The following is a 19,684-nucleotide window of genomic DNA, read 5'->3' as shown; positions in this document are numbered from 1 at the left end:
TTTGTGAGTATCTAAGTCATAATTAATGATGATAGATCCATCTAAGTTTCATTCAATTCCTAACCCACTTCAAATGTAGGATTATACTGAAATATTAGACTAATAATTTTCATACATGTAAGTCCCTTGTATGAGTGTGATGAACAACTACATACCTCATCCCAAGTAAAATTCAAGTTCCAGAGTTGTTGAAAATTCAGATGTTTTCTTACTCTATGTTTTCATTCACAATAAAGCATATGGTTACTAATTCATTTGGTCATGGAGACTTGTATCTTCAAAATGATTGAAATTAAGCAACACTTAGTGTTTAATTAAGATCTAAGACCCAAATGATATTTGTTTACAATGTGATGTGCTTATGGTAAAAAGTGAACTTTGTTATGTTATGATATTATGTAGGAGAAATATATGTAAGCAAACCAATTTAGCCCCCCAATAAGCATCTAAATGTTTTACCAAGACAGCTTGGCTCCAACCTTACACACACTTTGGAGACTTTTCTTCTGTTTGATCTTTGACTGCTATAGTAAGTGTTGGGTGAAATAAGGTGATCATGGCTATCGATTGCTACCTCGTTCATCTACTCACATGACGATTGCAGATTGGCAAATTTATTTGATCAGATAATTAAAAATCATGCAAAAATTATATGCTTCGTCCTTGTTATTATATATGGCCAAATCAATGCATTATTCTCTTTATTACGTTATAAATGTAACTAAAATAATTATTATTATGATATCATTTGTGAAACCGAAAACATCAATAAGTCTGAGTAGATGATATTGTCCTTGTTAACTTGATAGAACTTGTACTCGATTTGTTCACGTCGAACAATATTTCCACCTGCTCATAAAGGAGTCAATCTATCATTAATCTATAAGATGAGAAAATAATTTTTTTTAATTAAAATAAGATTGGATCAAAGATTAGCTCATTTACTTGCGGAATCTTAGCCTCGTTCGAATGACCCGTTAAATGACTCGGTTCATGTCTAGGATTGTCCTGATGATCAAGCCTTCGTCGAAGACTAGTTGAGCTCGTAGTTGGTTTTGGATGAGCCTTTTCGGTGGGCACGCTCCGCTTTGTCATCATCGGGTTTTCGTACACTAACCTAGGTCGGGAGGGGAGGGGTTTCCAACTTTGGCCCTTCCAAATGTAAAATCTCTAAGACCGTAGGCGTATCTACCAACAGTGTGATCGGATGTTTGAAGCTTGTCCCGTCAGAGATCTCTCGTGCCTTGGTGGAGCCATCGTCAGGAAAGCTCACCGTAGCGCTCAAGGCAGGGTTGCAGTCTTTGGATGCTTGTCTCCTAACTTAATGAGACAGCAGCCATGGGCATGTGAGCAGGGCCCGCTTGTTTGCAGACCTAACGAAGCTTTTACCCTTTTTTTCCTTTTTCTTTATATATATATATATATATTGTGATCATTTAACTATATATAATATAATAATCATTAAAATAACTCTTAAAACTAGTAATATAAGATTATCATATAGTCCATGTATTATATTTTACCTTGATCTAAATTCAAGACTCTTTATCATAAGTAAGTTGAGAGCTTGATAAAATAATAATAATAATAATAATATAAATTTTCGATTTGAAGCATCCAAATGGTGTTTACAAAGAAAATGTATATCCCTAATCATTTTTTTCGATACAAAATTTGGATAATAAAATTCTCTTGAATTTTTATCAAACAACATTTGTTTTCTTTGATTAGTGTAGGTAATTGATTATTTATATATACAATAAATTCCATGTATCGGTGGTCACTAAAAAGAGTAGAAGACCACAATTATGTGGTCTTGTCAATGCGAGTAACTAATAATATCTTTCCTCGAATACCATCAGAGTATACTGTGCATGAATGATAGCTCAAATTATTAGAAGTAGGCCACAATCCACCATGTGGATGCATCAACGAATGGATTTGGATTTCCTGTTCACAATTTTTGGAGCATTTCTGCTGCCAATTGCTTTAGATTCCTGTACACAGACTTGCTTTAACAGCAACTATGCGTAGAGAGGATGGCAACGGCCCCCCGTAGCTTTGAATTCAACCAGGCAAGAGTAGTACAAGCACGAGCTGGCCAATCCATCCCAGCCGAAGAGACAAACACAGGCAAAAAAGGTGTGAGGGAATTGATGATGGAGGTGTGTCGGTGAAGGGTGGTGGCAATAGCGGTGGAGAAGCTGCTCTCCGCCTTATAAATGCACAGCTCGGGTTGCAACGGCTTTCTTGTGGGTTCGTCTGTAATGGAGAGATCTACTCAGGCTCTTCTCTTCCTGATCCTCCTCGTTTGCTGTGCTACAATGGCAGCATCAGCCAAGGTTAAATCTCCCCCCCCCTTCCTCTCTCTCTTTCTCTCCTTTTGTAGATTACACAGCAACGGCATCTGATGAAGGCTGCAATTTTGCCTATGCGTTTGACATGTATGTAGGATCTCCCAGCTGAGGAGTTCGGTGTGAGCTTGGCAGAAAAAAGGGTCGGTAAAATAGCAACTTAGTTGTCATTCCATATAATGTTTGCATTGTCGAAGGGAGTGAGAGATTCTGTGTATAAGGCCTAACTGGTGTCTTTTCACTTGGTTGGCAGCATAAACATAAGCATTCTGGGTTTTCTGAAGCAGGTATGGTTTTAGAAATGGCAGCTATGTTTCTGATTGTTCTCTGTTCTTACAAACTGCTGCATCAGATGCAACATGTTTGATCCATTTATGAAGTGCTTGTACTTGCATTTGTTAGAACTGGCCTTAAATGTCCTGAGCTACTTTGATCTTATGCCAACCCTGTCAGGTTAACATGAAACCTTCAATGGCAACTGGAGAACAGTTCCATTGTTTCATGGAGTATCTTCTCCTGTATTTTCATCAACCATCATGCATGATTCTATCACATCAACCAAAAGACAAATCTGTGATGACAGAGATAGATCCAGTCTTGGTAAGCAAATTGACTAGAGAGAAAGTTAATAGGAATGGAAAGCTACAAGTACATCAACAATGGATTTCTCCTTGCCATCACATCTTTTTGGTCAACGCTAAATAAGAGTGTTCTGCTCATCAACAACATATATCTCCTTGCTTGGCTGACTTAATCTAATCCGATGACAATACTTTTGTGAAGTTCTTATAGAAATATAGAGAGGAAAAATCTTTGTTATGTTGCAACTTATATTAGTCATAAGCTCTACCAGGAAAAGAAAATTAAATCTATTAATGCTTGTAATTAGCGATGTTTGCCAGATTGGCAATCTCTCATTTTCTCATCCTTGGATATGATTTTGCAGAGTGCCCAGGTGCCTGTCAATATAGATGCTCCAAGACTGCCTACAAGAAGCCCTGCTTGTTCTTCTGCCAGAAGTGCTGCTTCAAGTGCAGGTGTGTTCCTCCAGGAACCTATGCACACAAGGAGGTTTGCCCATGCTACAATAACTGGAAGACCAAGAGAGGAGGTCCCAAGTGCCCATGAGCTCCTCTGCTTGAAGATTTCAGACTTCTTCTCTAAATATATTATGATTATTGAAGTAGACAAGCTTATTTCTACCAATGTATGTCCTTAATTGTGTGACAGCATCAGTAACATAATTGTTCTAAGCCCTGATACTAGGCTGCTGGTGCAACTCTAATGAGATTAGATCTTCAAATCTGTGGCTACCATTTGTATTGGTTTAATATTGTCACCATCTGAAGATATCTGATCCATTTAAATTCTATGTTCAGTTCATTCAAGTCTTCTTCCGTTTCGGTATAAGATCAAATCAGGAGCACATTGCACACGCAATCCCCAAGTATGAACTTGTTACAGGCTACTGTAATTTGTCATCTTTTGGTATGAAAGAGAGAAAGGAACTGCAAAAACACAGAGAACCACAAAGCATAGATACACATAACCCCCAGCAAGAAAGCAAAGAAGTCAATTGATGGCACCAGATTGTTGCACTCAAAGTTTCTATAGAATTTTTTCTAGCATAATTATCTCTTTTTTCAGCTGATGTATTGTTGAGTTCCACACTTGGAATATCTATAAGAGAAGTACACAAGTGATTTTGCCAGACATACTAAACATACCTGCATTGTTATTATCTACAACTTGATTCAGAAGGAAAACCTTCCCTTGAGATCTTGGCGCTCTCTTCAATCAAGTTACCACCACAGTTGAAACTCTTCTTCCTCCTGTGCAGGGCTTTGGTCCATGAAATCTGTAGCTTGACGACCTCCAATCGATGCAAGTGTCCATTGAAAATGACTGAGATTCATTGAACCGCTCTGCTCAAAAGGATTCATAGGATTTTGCTGAATCATGGTTGAAGTAGAAGCTGAATTGTTCATATTGGCCTCCATCTGCGTCGGAGACTGCAATCGATACAGATCTTGGTTGTTGATGCCAACATTGGCGTCATAAAAGTTGCAGAGATAATCCATGGATGTCGCACCACCAACTGCAATTCCACCTCCATTTACGTCACACGAAACAACAGCAGCAGCTCCACCTTCGTTCGTTCTCAGCTCGTTGTCGTCGACAATCTGACCCGTTCCTTTGCGATGCAGACAGCTGAACTGGTGGCGAATCCTCGAATTCTGATCGGGGAACCCATAGCGGTAATCGTGGTGCAGACACTGAGGGAAATCGCATGTAAAGATTCGCTGCGCCATGCTTGGCTCATCTTCTGCCACCCTCTTGCGGGTGACATCCACCGCCATCTGCTCATCATGTGGAGAACCAACCACAACCTCTTCGTTGACAGGGCTCGAGTGTGCATCGATCACAATCTTGTGAACTGCTGGGGCATCAATGGGTGCGGTGGCATGCAGTCGTTTCTCTTGATCGAGCACTGCGTTCCAAAGCAAGCTCTCCTTTGCAGTCATCTTTTCTTGAAGGCACTTGGAGTATCTTATGATCCTCCTCATCTTATCGAAATTAGGCGCCATGTGCTTGATGACCGCAATGAGCGCACACGACTTCCATGCTTTCCTCAGGTCATGCGGCTTCCGGTACGGCGGCGGCTCGAGGTCCTCCGGGAATCCCATCTCCGGCCACCAGTCCTCTCTTCCGGAAGGCCACCACGTTGGTGGAATGCCAAGCTCAAGCGGGTACTTTCTCTGAGGAGGATCGCAGTACCTTATCAGTGAAGAAAGCAGAGAGCCGAGCGTTGTATCCTGCAGCTCCAGCAGCGTTTTGTGAACCGAAGTCAGGGAGCTGCTTTCTGCGCTCGACGAAGCAATCGAGTTTTCGATCTGATGCTTCTGCAAGGCCAACGGGCCGTTCTTGTCGAACTGCACCTTGTCCTGCCACCAGTCTTTCAAGCCACTGGAGGCGCCGGTTAACAGCTTCCCCTTCTCCAGGACGAGGCCGTAAACGAATCCTTGGACGTTGCAGGCATCCGTGAGCCTGCTCATGTGCCGCAGAATCTCCTCCTGCACTTGCGAAATCTTCACCTGCTGCTCCTGGCCGTCAAGTCGCTTGGCTGCGTCCATGGACCGACTCCTGCCATATCTCCTCTTCTTCACGCGTTTCAGACGTGCCTTTAGGCTCCCCATCAGCGCCTTGACCTGCTCCTCGTTGAGCTTGTCGATGCTCCCAATTAATTCTTCTGAAACCAGTCCTCCTTGTTGACTCGAGGAACATCCAGCTTCATCTTCAGTAGGTGAAGGGACGGCAATCGAGACTGCATTCACATCTTGCCACTCCGGCGGCATGCATGGCATTTTGCCACTCGGGCGGCGTTCCATGGTTCACAACTTGGAACCCAACAGCTTGATGAGGGTTTGATGATGGAGGCTGACAGAATTTAGACGAAAGCGGTGTCGCCCTGTAATGCATCAACACTGAACGTGTGAGAAGAGAAGAGTAATGCATTCCCTCCTTCTCCTCCGCATGCAAATGACTAAGAGATTGTTGAGACTAAAGGAAAGACCATACTGCTACATTTGTAGACTGACTTGTGTTCATGATTAGCAAGTCAATGGAAAAGCTTTAGAAATATTCAAACTATAAATAAGGATTTTAATATTTTTATATTAATCAAGAATGTTATTATCAATAGATCTCAACGACGATAAAAAATATATATATATAACTGATCTGAAATAGTAATTACAAAAAAAATGAAAAGCGACACGAACAAAGAATTACTTTGGCTAACAAAAAAACATGTTAGGCATAAACAATCCAAATTTTTTTCTAATGAACAAAAACCATTTCTTATTCAGTACAAAATTGAATCGAGGAAAAGAAATAATCTTATAAATAGAAAAGTAGAGAAATTTAAGAGTGTCCTTCGATGGGGCAAATATTTTTGGAGAATAAATATTTTAGATCAGCGATGAAAATTCATGAGTGGCTGGAGATATTCATGCATGCTGAACCATTTTACAATCAGGAGTTGCAAACATTAAATGATCGGTGGATCAAAGGAATGGATTGAAATGCCAACAAAATGAATGCTGGAGAGCCATGCACTGTGATCATCATCAAACAGCAGTGTGTTCAAGCAAAACACACATGGGATTCTTACACAGTAGCAAAAGCAACCTATGAGAACAGACAGATCAAAGAGAACGAAGTGTGGGGAAGGCAGACACCTCACTGCTTCACATTGGCATGCTGCTTCCCATTCGTGGATTTATTTAGACGATATATCTTTGTAAATATTAAGATATTTATTGAAGTATTACATGTTTTCATGATGCCTAAGTAGAATAATCATATTAAACTATCCTGAATTATCTACTTAATCTTAACCCTCCTTCCATTAGAATCAATAAGGAAATTGGCAGAGTTATTTTAACCCATTAGTCATTAATATTAATCATAATATCTTTAATCCTCCTTGACCTTGAATCAAATGCAACTAGATTTTCCATACTGGATTTCCATTACTGCACATAAGATGATGCAAATGTGGCAAATAGAAGCAAGTAATTAATGATACATAGTTGTCCAGTTTGCATTTGGAAAATAGTACATATTTGTTAAGATTGATTTCTTTTGCAATTATTTATTATCTTCAATGGTGATCTTTTTATAATTTTCCATAAAAGAAATCAATATGAAATTTATATATTAGTGTAATGGGCATAAGATGGTTAATTTAAATTCCTGAATAATCTTTTTGGTTTAAATAATATAATTAGAAAGAATAAATTAATAATTTTCCTAATTATCCAAAATGGCTTTAAAAGGCAAGAAGCTTCATGCAAAATTAACTAAACTAATTTTTTAAAGATATGGCACAAAAGCTGCGAGCAATAAAATCCATATCGTATATAAAAGGAAAAACTCTGAATTCTTTTTCCATTTTTTTAATATAAGGCTTTAAAAATGACCGAATGTACTCATTTAAAAATGATAAAATAAAATAAAATATTAGGATGTAAATTTTTGAAGATAATTATTTACAAGCTAATTATCATCGGTCATCATTATCATTATTATTATCACTATCATCTCGATCTAAACTATCATAAATAGCTATTTGTTTCAAATCCCTGACAAGTTATTTGCTTTAAAATGATAGACAGATGCCAAATTTTATTTAGCTTTTGGAAATAAATAATGGACACTTTATTTTTTTTTACTTTTTTTTATTAAAATATTTGTGATATTTCACTGTTAGTTTTAATATAATATTTAGATGTCGGTCATTTTTATGTGAGTTGAAAAATAATTAATTTTGTATTTCCCTAAACATGGATAGGACTCTCATTAAAAAAAAAAGGAAAGATTTGAAGGGATTGGGTGTAGCGGCTAGTGAAGGAGAAGAGGCTCCTCGATGGGGCTAATTACATATTACCCTGTAGTTAGTTGTCTTTAGCATATTGATCCCTATACTTTAAAAAGTATTCACATATCTATAGTTACGAAATTAAAATAGTTAGATCCATTTACCATAACAACATAAATTTTATTGACGAAAATATGAAAACAAAAGGTAAAAAGGTAATTTTAATATTCGATAGCGGATGGTGTCACTAGCATCAGTGGTGGCAGATGGTGACGCTACTGATGTCAATGCTGACATAATTGCTTAGCCACCTTCTATGAAAATAAGGTTCGCTCTCATTACGACGCTACCCACCTCCACGAGGAGCACACTATCAACCTCATTGTCACTCGCGTCATGTCGCTCTGCATCTGCGTCGATGTTGACGCAGTTGTTGAGCGGTAACTGCATTGATATCAATGTAAATGGTGGTAACCGCCATGATGTCCATGCGAAGATGGTGGTCGCCTCGTCGCTGTTCCATCGGGTGAATCCTAATCTTGACCCCTCCTCCTTTGCATCTGTGTCAACGCAAATACCGAGCGATCGTTACATTGGACATCGTACTTGAAGATAATGGAGGACGTGGCCACTAGCCTCCTCTACCTCCACTAAAGCAACCTGCTAACTGTGCACGACAACCTCAAGCCCTCCAACATCCTGCCTAGCCCAGACTTCAAGTCATGCCTCGCCGACAATGCTCTCATCCTATCCCTCCTCCTCCTCCTCCTCCCCCAGCCTCACTCCATGACCTCACTACCTCCTCCTCCTCTATGCATCCTCCTCTCTATTCTACTGCATGCCCGAGTCCCACCTTCCTAAGCCCTCTTTCACCCCCCTTCTCCGACATTTATAACTTCGACATCCTCATCCTAGAGCTCCTCATCAGGAAGACCCTCTTCTAGGATCTGGTGGAGCACAGCACCAAACATCCCCTGACGGGTCAACTTCATGTGGGAGGAGGAGCATAACAACTTTGACGCAGACCTTAGGTCATCTAGGAACAAGGTATCTGAGGAGAAGTTGATAGTGCTGCTGAGCATCACGGTGGCATGTGTAGCGATCGAGGTAAAGAAGCGATCGCCGATGCGGAAGGTGTTGTGGATGATTAGGGAGGCATGGGCAAAGGTGATGGTCTTGTCCAACAGTAGTGACCATTCATCAGGGAGGTGGTCGGACACAGTGCATAACTTACTAAGGAAGCATGGATCAGAGGGTGGTGACTACTCGGCATCTACGTCGACACCGACACAGATACAAAGGGAAAGGGGTCAAGATTGGGATCCACTCGATGGGTCAGTGGAGAGACAGCTACCTTTTTCGTCATAGACATCATGGTTGCCACCATCATTTGTGCCAATGTCTATGCAGTTGCTGCTTGACAATTGTATCAACATCGATGTAGATGCAAAGTGACACAGGACAGGCGACGATGAGGTCGATGGTGTACTTCTTGTGGAGGCAAGTGGCATCACAATAGGAGTAGACCTTATCGTTATTAGAGGTAGCTAGGCAACTGCATTGGTGTCGACGCTAGCAGCATCGTCGCTTGCCACTGATACCATTCACCATTGAATATTAAAATTATCTTTTTACCTTTTATTTTTATATTTTCGTTGATGAAACTAATGTCGTTAGGATAAATAGACCTAGATGTTTTACTTTCGTAACTATAGGGATACTAATGTAACTTTTTAAAATATAGAAACCGGGATGCTAAAGACAAACTAACTATATGGGATAATATGCAATTAGCCCTCCTCAATGTGATAAATTAAACATTAATTACTCTTTGATTTTATTGAAGCATAGGACAAAGAGTAATGGAGGATGTGATTTGTGTCAAATGCTCGAAGGTTCTCGACGGAAATTGTGTTGTCATTTAAACATTAGAGTTGTTATCATCCAACTTGATAAGTAAGTAATAAATTAACTTACTGAGATAATCACTACGAAATTAAGAATTAGTATAACAGTAATAATGCTCCTTTATGACCTAAAAGATTAGAGCCTAAGTGCCTAAGTAATAAAAACAATCTCTTTAAGTTTTGGCATTGTATATATCCTTCCTTCGCTTCTAATGAAAAATTAAAATAGAGCATTATAGTAGTCATACACAAACAACTTTCGTAGCATAATCATATATGACTAGCCTAGACCTAATCCATGAAAATTTACACTAAAATAGAATAATCTACTCGAGAATTTAACATATACAACTTCCTTATCCAACGTAACCATTTACGGTATAGAACAATTGAGAAAGGCATATTGAATATTAAAAAAAAACCAAAGTGGAGGGAGGAGGTGAGAAAAATGATTTGCATGTATCTTAATATTTATAATGAAAGAAAAAGGTGTTATAAAATCAATATTTACCTATTACGTGAAGAGAGGGATGCCTTGAACTGTTCTTCGAACTACGTTGAGATGTGAAGTTTAGCTATTAGTCCTTTTAGCAAATTAGCTTCAACATTCGTGACCTCACACCGCCCACAAGTTATTTGGAATAAAAAAGTATTTATTCCTAGGCTAATGGCACATTACAATCTTCTGGCTCTTTATAGACTTGAAGGACAAGAAGAAAAGGAAAAAAAAAGAAGGAAGAAATTATAATTATAACAAGTCTAATCAAATAAAGTATATTCCGTGTTCATTGAAGAAGATAAAATTCCATATTCACCTAGTCAAATATCTTCCATTTTGTGTTTGATAGTATTCCTTTTTTTTTTGTAGGTGGATAATTCTTTTCCTCTGTTTCTTTATTTACTTTCTTTTTTCTTGGTGATAGTCAATCTAGGAAATTAAAGTGGAAATAGAGGATGTTGCTATGTGTCAACCCAAATATGTTAGTCTAATGGGAATTAGAATTCATCACTAATAGAGAGGTATTCAAATTACCTTTCTTCTTTACATACCTAGTATGGATTTGACAAGTACCTTGATTTCCATTAGGGATTAGAGAAATAATTAGTATCTTCTCTCTCGATAGGATAACCCTACAGTTAGTACTAAAGATAATAAGTTTTTTTATTTTTATTTTACAAAGGAAAAGTAACGAAGATGAGATTTGAGTTGACGACTTTGCAATAAACAATTAAGGGTTTTACCAACTTAAGATAACCAGCATCTTCATACTATCTCTTTTTAGGAACCAATTGAAGAGAGAAAAGATGTATCAACTTAGTCACCTAAAGATCCTACAGAGAGTCCATGTAAAGGGCAAAGGATCGTCGGAGCTGAAGGAAGAAGTGAATCTGACCTAAAGAAGTGAATATGCCCTAAAGACAACAAGTTGATACTATGTGCTACCACCTTAGGCTTGCTAGATAAAAACAAGCAATAACAGTTGTCATGAGGCATGTAATTGCTAATTGCATTATTCAGAGAGGATAGATCATAAGTATCAATGTCTAAGAGCAATTTAAAAGATAATTTGGGCACAAGGAGTTAACAAAGAAATAATCAGTCAAACATGAAAGATGGCATGACTAACATAAAGTGACTATATATGAGGTGGCCAAGTTGATGGTATGGTAGACTTGAATGGTTGTCTCGAAAGTGCGATCAATTTGATAGCATGGTTAATATAAACGATCAACTTGGAGGTGTCACCATCTTGAAGATGTGGCTTACTTGGATGCACAATACTCTTGATGGCACAATCGACTTAGAGGCACTACTGACTTGATGGTGTGGTCAACTTGAAGGGATGCCGGATTGGAGGTGTAGCCTACTTGAAAGCATGAAAATCTAAGATGCACTACCGACTTGGAGGCACGGCTAGCTTGGCAGCTCAGTTGACTAGATGTTGGAGCTATCTTGGAGGCATAGTAGGCTTAGAGGCATGGTTGGCTTGGAGGTATTACCTTCTTGGAAGCATGACCGAGTTAATGATGTGATCAGCTTAGAGGCACTATTGACTTGGATGATGTCATCGAATTATAAGCATGATCGACTTGGAGGTGTGATCATCATCATAAGTGCACAGTGTGGCCCTCTTAGAGGCACGATCTTCCTGGAGGTGCAATATAACTATGTTGTGTGCTCGGCTGAGTGGCACAACCATTTGATAGTGTGATACCCTGGTGGTACGATGGACTTGGAGGTGGTCATTCTGATCATGCAGCAATCTGGTGCAACCATCTTGTCGATGTGGCAAACTTGGAGGCACGTCTATAAGCAGCTAACATGGAGGGTGGTTTATCTTGATGAAGCTACCAACTTGGATAGCAGTCATCTTGAGAGGAATGATCAACTAGGCAAAACAACCAATTTAGGGTTGCTCTTGACTTAATGAAGCAATCGACATGGATGGTGGTGAAGTTGATCATGCCACTAACTACGAAGCAAAGGATGAGAAAATAACCCAAGTTCAACTCATGTGACTGGCCTTCCTAAAAGAGAACCTAGGATGAGGTGCAGCTTTCCATTGAGGAGGACGAAACCCACAAAGTAATCGATCGTTAGCCAAGAAGGTGCACGAAGAACCTAATGGCTGATGTTTGAGAAGCATGCAAAGCAATCAACTTCATCTAGAGGTCAAGATGATTGCCTCAACTTTGAAGTAGTGTAGGATGTTGTGGCCAAGCTCCTTATGGATCACATGGTCACTGTGCCAATCGAGGAGTTCGATGACGAGGTTCCTTGCACTCCCTGTGGCATATATTTTTGGAAAGCAAGTGAAATAGAGTGCCATCATGACTACCATTAGAGAGTTGCCCCCATTTTCCATTTGAGATCGAGAGTGGATTTTAACTATATTGACCTCGATCTTCTTAACGTAATATAGGTCTCTTTTCAAATTGGACTTCACAACTTGTTCGCATATAGAGATAAGGGTATGACTTGAGATAGAGTTGCTCGTATGTTTATGTCGACTTCTTCCATAGTGAGATTGACATTAGGCAGCATTGGTAGTATCTCTCGTATCACTCTTTAGTTCATCTCAATCGCTTGGCTTGTGGGGAACTTTAAGGACATGTGATATATTGAGACCACTACAGAAAGCTAGTTCGAGATGATATTTGACCGTAAAACACTTTAACCTTATAGTCTTCGAGCATGACGGCTCGTCACACTAAAAGGGGAGACAATATTACCAGTGAATATGATTAGATTAGTGGGGAGTTGATAGCAAGCATATCCTTGGTACTAATGCTCATTTTTACGGAAGGTGCCAAAATAAATAATATTGATAGAGCTACTTGTGTTGACCATCACTTATTTTACTTAATCATTGAGGGTGCAAATAAATATGACTACTGAATCAAGAAAATCATCTATCAATTTTTTTATTGAAAGGGTATGAAAAAAACTATCAAGAAATTTATTGTAGAATGTGATGTTTGCTAGCGTCACAAAGGTGAGACAGTTATTGCCTCTGGTTTATTTTAACCTCTTTCTATTCCTAATGATGCTTGGACTAATATATCTATAGATTTTATCGATGAACTTCCACTATCTCAAGAAAAAATCACCATATTTGTGATTATGAATTGCTTTACAAAACATGTTCTTTTTTATGCTATACGATATCCTTATGCTATTATAAGCGTTACTAGTTGCATGGAATTTCATGTTTCATTATTAGTGATAAAGATAAAGTTTTTAGTAGCATCTTTCACTTCTAGGGTACATAATTGAATATGCGTACTATTTATCATCCGCAAACAGATGGGTAGATTGAAATAGTGAACAGATATCTAAAAATCGAACAGATATCTAAAAAACTATCTTAGATACTTTAATAGTAATAAACGAAAGGAGTAGATGAAATGACTTTCTTGGAATAATAGTGGTATAATACCATTTATCACTCTTCTACTAAATAAGCTTATTCCTTATCGAGATATTTTGGTAACTTTTTATATTCTCATTATAATTATCAATATAAATAAAATCTGATGAATTTTCTAAAAATACCTTTTTTTTTATGTTTCTTTCATGAATTGGTAACCGAGAGTGGGGTTTTAGTTGTATCTTACTAATCTTATGGCATAATTCCGAATGCATATTTTTTACTATTTTAATTTAGAAAATTAAAAAAGATATCTCATTCATTAGAACTCATGATCTGATCTTTTGACTATGTACGATGCATCATAATTATTGAGAATCTCCTCCAAAACTAATGAACAACTAAAGCATATTCTTTTATAAAACTCATGCAGTTTTATTTTATAATTTTAATATTTTTTAATTCTCCAATTTAATCCTACATAAGAGGTGAACAAAATTTAAATTAGCTTGTAGATCATCAAGTCGAATCATACCAATCAATATTAGAGCTAATATAGCTGAATAAGAAATAGCTACTCGCATGTCAAAATTTGAAATCACCATAAAGCAATGTCACATATGCATTATGCTAAAGTCTAATTCTAAATTATACATATTAAAAAGAAGTGTAAAACCTCAATTTAGTCACAAATGAAAGTGACTAAAATCAATTTAGTCACACATCAAAAGTGTGAAATATTTAAATAAACTTATAATAGTGTGGTGATTATAATATTATTAATTTAGATTTAAATATTTTAGACCAACGATTAAGACTCATTTAACTTGTTCTTTAAGAATGTAAGATTTCAAATGTTTCAGGAATGTGGCTACTAATGTACCCATATTTTAGGGAAACTTGATGGGCCTCTTATTGCCTATTTATAAATCTCTTTGTTTGCATGCAAGGATACAATTAATAAAATATAATTCTGTTCTTTCTTTTTTTTACTATTCTATTTATTTTGTTTTCTACAGTTGGTGTAAGATTGTGATTTTATTTTCAACCCTTTGTGCACACAAATAAATTATTTCTGATTGTATCTTGGCTCAGTATTATCAATAAAAAAATTAGATGAAAAACTAAAATATTCTTTCAATTCCTACCTTAAATTATATATATATATATATATATATATATATATATATATATATATATATATATATATCGGACTTAATTGATTTTGTTTAAGTCATGTGATACATTTTGTCCCCTCCCTGAAATCTTTATAATCAAATAAGAATATACAAATAAGAATAAAATATTTAATTCAAAATTTCATAAGTAGATATTTTAACAAAGATAATACAAAATTACAAACATTCAAAATAGTCTATCATTACCAAAAATTTTCACAAGTGCTCACATGATATTGTTATAGAACATAACAATGAATCAATCCTAAACAATACTCCAAAAGTCCATTCAATTATATATCAACCGAAAATTCAATAAGTTAATCACAAGATGCAATATCATGTAACACAAAGCCCTACCAATTCTCTTAACAGACTGTACGTAGTTTAATCAAACTAATTATGCAACATGAATAAAACTTGCATTCTCGACAAGAAAGGCATGTCCAAATTTTTATGAGACAATTTAACACTCGACACAGAGGACCACATATCCATATCAACAAACAAAGTTCCATATACCATCTATAACGACCAGCATACATTGATATTTACCTGTCCAACAGCCAACTGGAATAAGAACTGAATGATTTCACTCTCCAAATTTTTATTATTTTTGACTGTAGCAATGTATAATCTTTTTTTCATTTCGCATTGGCACCGTTGTCACCAGCTTCACTTCCATATCATCGCCGTTGCCATCACTTCGTCAATGGTCTCCTGTTATTCACAAATAATAATACCTTCTTTATCTTCCTCATCCGTCACCTTCCCCTCCGCCTCCTCTTCCTCTAGCTCCACCAATAATCTTTTTCCCTCTCCTCTTATTCTTCTCCTTTCCTCTCCTCTCCTAATATGTCAATTCATATTTGTATTATACTGATCTGTAAACCTTGTCAACACTAGAACATAACCAAAACCTATTACCTTCCTGATAATCTTGTAATACAATCATAACTGTTCATTAATCTCATTCATCTCCTCTCACAGCTACGAGCATTCTGTGGGTAATCATATGCATTAGTTTGACTAAACATCACAATGTTAGTTATCATGACCAATAGTTTGCCTAAACATCTCAATTTCCCCAAACCATGGGCTTAAACCTAATGCATTTAGGTGAAATCTCACAACACAGCATTATGTACTAAAGTACATAAACTCCTAAATTCCATCCATCTGGATATAACTAATATCCAAGTATTCTCACAAGGCATTCAAAAAGCTACCTTCCATTTCATCACAGAGATCATAGTATAGATTCTATAAAAGCTACGAGCATGGGAAGTTGGACTGTAAACAAATCGAATACATTGGTTCCTTGGCCTGAATGAACAGAGGAATGTTACAGCACAGCTTGAGCTCAGTATAGTTAGCGAGTGCAGTGTTTGTACATAGCTTGAGAATGAACAAGCTAACTCAGCTTGTATGTGTTTGGCAGGATCACAAGGCATTGAAAGGAAAAAAGATTCATTGAAACAAAAAAAATCCAAACATTAGAAGGAATCTAATCCATACAACAAGATTTAGCAAAACAGTAAAAGATCCATAATTTCGAGCATATATTCATATAGAGCGGAGTGACACATGGAACAAAGAATTGAACTGCCAAGAGGGGTGCAAGAAATGGGAGCTCTATGAAGATGGTGTGTGGTGTGTGATAATGATGATGGGGTGCGGTGCTCAATCTTGGTGAAGGCAGTGTAGGGATGGAGTCATGCAATTCCCTGACTGTTAGCAAACTACTGCTCAAATGAGCAAAGATCATAGAAAGAATAAGAAAGAGAACAAAATATAAATGGTTGGTTAGGGTTTTACTCTAACTTAAGCATTTTATGAGGGCCTTGGGTGATCAATGATCATTAGATTAAATCAATCAGATAAAAAGAATGCCTTTTATGTGGCCTCAAATAGCTATTTCCCTTCAAATCTAATGGTTCATATTGTTTAGAATATATTATATTACTTGTACTATAAAACTTATAAGCCATGCCTTTATCAAGTCATTCACGATCAAACATGATCAAACAATATCATGCCTGTATTCGGCTTATATAGAGAATTGACATGTTTTACCTGATTCAGAACCTCAACATTCTCATGCTCGAGCAAAGCTCAGCTAATCAATTACATCAAACCAACCAGAATCAAAAGCCATGACTACATCTCTCCTTGAACATCAGTGAGATATCAAGCAAAGACACCAAAATTCTTCCCCAAGCTGACTTAATGAAAAATTCAATCCCCTTAAAAGATATGTTAAACTTGTGAGATCTCATGAAAGAATAGGCTATTTCATTTCAGTTTGTGGTTTGACGTCAGAAAGAGCATCAATATAACATCAGCTATGGAACAAATTAAGGGGGGAAAAACTCCGTAAGCTAATTTTAATAAGTAGATCAGACAAAAATAACAAATACATTTTTCAGACACTATACTTGTCAAATGTAAAAATCAAAACGAAAATTATAGAATAAACTCATAAAAGCGACAAAAAAAGACAGACTCTTAAGGAGACACGGATTATGTAACGAATCCAGAATAGGACGGTGAGGAGCAGCTTGATGAAATAGAAATCCAAGTTCTTGGTAGTCTAAAATGCCTTGGGGAAAAAATAGAAATCAAAGTCTCCCAAAACCTAAAGGAGAATACAAGAGCTATTACTAATAATGTCAAACTATTTGCTGTCCGATCTATAGGAGAAATCAAGTCCGATGGCCAACTCGAACATGAAAAAAGCAACATTTACGTATGATGGCAACTTAATTTCTATACATGCTAACATATGTTAATAATCCATTATATATTCAACAATATCATGATAGTTATCGATCCTGCAATTAATGGAGCAGTTCAGCAAAACCTTTTACATTATTGAACCATTTGCACATAATTTATAATTGATAGCATCATGAGATGTTTTTGTTCTGAATTATTCTACCAAATTCACCTCATTATTCATTATTCATTGAAATAAATCACACCAATCTTAAGCATTCCTACAGTACAAACAACTTGGCTTAGTGAAAACACTTTCCCTGATCTCTCTTTCTAGATTTTCTCTGAGCAATTCGATGTTTCCCCCTCCTTTGCAAACAAAAGGAAAAGAAGACCGTCAGCAATAAGCCAAGAATCACTTACTTGATGCACTCTGCGAATTTGTGCTACCAACCTCTGCAACCGCTAGAACACCACTATCAATCGATCTCTTCTTCTCTTCTCCCTTATCCGCCTCTACCTTCTGTGCGCCGGTCAGCCTTGCGAGCATCACAAATGACATCCCACCCAACACATTGTTCAAGCACCTCAAAACCAACACGGACGACTTAAAACCAGCCGGAGGCAACACGTTCTCCATCACGAACTCCATGCCATTCAACGTTTGGTAACGCAAGTTGCTGCTCAAACCCATGTGCAAGGCCCAGGTACAGGCATTGAGCATCGTGGGAGGGGGCTTGTTGGGAACTTCAAACTCCGGATCCATCCTCTTCCTCAAAGCAATCAATCCATTTGAGATGGCCGTCCCCACAAGCCCTGCAGCAAACCCTACAGTGGCGAAGGTGACGCCTTTGTAGACCAGGGTGCCGAGCCGGGAGAAGAGCGAGTAGGAGCCGGGCTCAAACATGTGGCCGGTGGGACAGGACGCGAATATTCCAGGGAGGGCAGAGGAAGCGGAGGCCGAGGCAGAAGTGGGGGCGAGGAGGTACATGAGGACGAAGTTGAGGATGGATCCAACGACGAGGGTAGAGAAGACGAAGTCGAGCTCGTTGAGGCCAAAGTTGGGGCGGGAGGCCATGTCGCCGAGGACGCAGGCGCTCACGCCAACGAGCTCCTCCATGAGGACCTTGAAGGGGAACTGCGGGTCGGCTGAGACCCTAGCTCGCCAACCCTCGAGGAAGACGCCAAGGGGCCCGGAACCACCAGAGGGCTCCTCGCCGTGGTGATGGTCGCCGGGAGTCCCATCGGAGCCCCATCCACCGCCACCGCCGCCGCCGCCGAAGTGAATGCCGTCGCCAGCGCCGCCACCAGGGGAGGGAAGATCGGAGGAGGAGAGGGAGCGAGGGAGGTTAGGGTTTGTGCGTTTGAGACGGAGGAGGGAGCATAAAGTAGTGGATTTCGCCGCGGCGGTGGCGCGGTAGGAGGAGGGGATGACGCGGAGGATGTAGCCATGGTGTTTCCCGGATAGGTCTGTTGCGGGGTTATGGAGCAGGGCGTAGCGGAGTGGGGCGGCCATGGCGATTTGGGCGTGTGCGCGCGCGCGAGAGCGAGAGAGAGAGAGAGAGAGAGAGAGACAGGGAGAGAGGCGAAAGGGATATCTACAAACACAACAGGAGCACAAGTGAGGGGGGTTGCGGCGGTTGCTGGGGTTATGAATACGTAACCAATGAAGAATGGTGGTGGAGATCCGAAATAGATTTGGTTGCGCAGCAGGATATTGAAGAATATATTTTGTTATGGGTGTGCTACAAAATGGTCAAAATTGACGCAGTCATAGACAAATATTAGATGTTGGAAGGCAGATGGCAAGTGTTGGATTCCTTCTTGTCCACATGCCTCTCTTGTTTTATCATCTCTACCTTAAGCTTGACAGCCATTAGATTACCGTTGGCATCCTAGTGGTGATTATTTGGTTATTAAGAGATCTAATTACCTTTTTTTAATAAATGTCTTTAATGGTATATATAATGTGATATAAAATCTAATAAATGTGCTCCAACTCAAATAGTTCTCTCCCCCTTTTTCCCTTGGCTTACCCATATGACCCAACTAATTACAACCCCTACCAAGTTTGAATGATAACATATAGTCCAACTCAAATACTTGGCTGATCTGAACCAAGAATTGTAGCTTAATTACAGCCCCTACCAAGTTTGAATGATAACAACTGAAATAAACACATTCATTTCCTCTATAATCCAAAATATATACCAACAAGCACAAATATATAATGACTGTCCGAACTAGATACCAAAGCTGTCGTAATTTATGG

At 38.4% G+C, this 19,684-nt stretch overlaps 3 protein-coding genes across 3 annotated transcripts; 1 reads left to right on the top strand and 2 right to left on the bottom strand.

The window, feature by feature from the left end:
• The first annotated feature begins 2,087 nt into the window (after nucleotides 1-2,087).
• On the top strand, nucleotides 2,088-3,659 carry LOC135639726 (gibberellin-regulated protein 12-like). The gene is made up of 4 exons (XM_065153599.1): nucleotides 2,088-2,342; nucleotides 2,453-2,497; nucleotides 2,608-2,641; nucleotides 3,301-3,659. Exons 1-4 carry the CDS (start codon nucleotides 2,223-2,225, stop codon nucleotides 3,480-3,482), a joined length of 381 nt encoding a protein of 126 aa, XP_065009671.1. The 5' UTR covers nucleotides 2,088-2,222; the 3' UTR covers nucleotides 3,483-3,659.
• A 497-nt stretch (nucleotides 3,660-4,156) lies between these two features.
• On the bottom strand, nucleotides 4,157-5,743 carry LOC135640668 (protein ETHYLENE-INSENSITIVE 3-like 1a). Its single transcript, XM_065155352.1, has one exon. The coding sequence runs from the start codon at nucleotides 5,741-5,743 to the stop codon at nucleotides 4,157-4,159; it is 1,587 nt and encodes a 528-aa protein (XP_065011424.1).
• Nucleotides 5,744-17,546: 11,803 nt separating this feature from the next.
• LOC135639450 (protein RETICULATA-RELATED 3, chloroplastic-like) lies at nucleotides 17,547-19,167 on the bottom strand. Its single transcript, XM_065153205.1, has 2 exons — nucleotides 17,867-19,167; nucleotides 17,547-17,781 (listed from the first exon to the last, which is right to left on the bottom strand). The coding sequence occupies exons 1-2, from the start codon at nucleotides 18,926-18,928 to the stop codon at nucleotides 17,746-17,748; spliced, it is 1,098 nt and encodes a 365-aa protein (XP_065009277.1). The 5' UTR covers nucleotides 18,929-19,167; the 3' UTR covers nucleotides 17,547-17,745.
• Nucleotides 19,168-19,684: the final 517 nt, after the last annotated feature.

Source organism: Musa acuminata, chromosome BXJ3-6, assembly GCF_036884655.1.
Source record: "Musa acuminata AAA Group cultivar baxijiao chromosome BXJ3-6, Cavendish_Baxijiao_AAA, whole genome shotgun sequence".
Classification (NCBI taxonomy): Eukaryota; Viridiplantae; Streptophyta; class Magnoliopsida; order Zingiberales; family Musaceae; genus Musa; species Musa acuminata.
The sequence above is the reverse complement of the archived record's forward strand: the minus strand, read 5'-3'. Positions and strand labels throughout refer to the sequence as shown.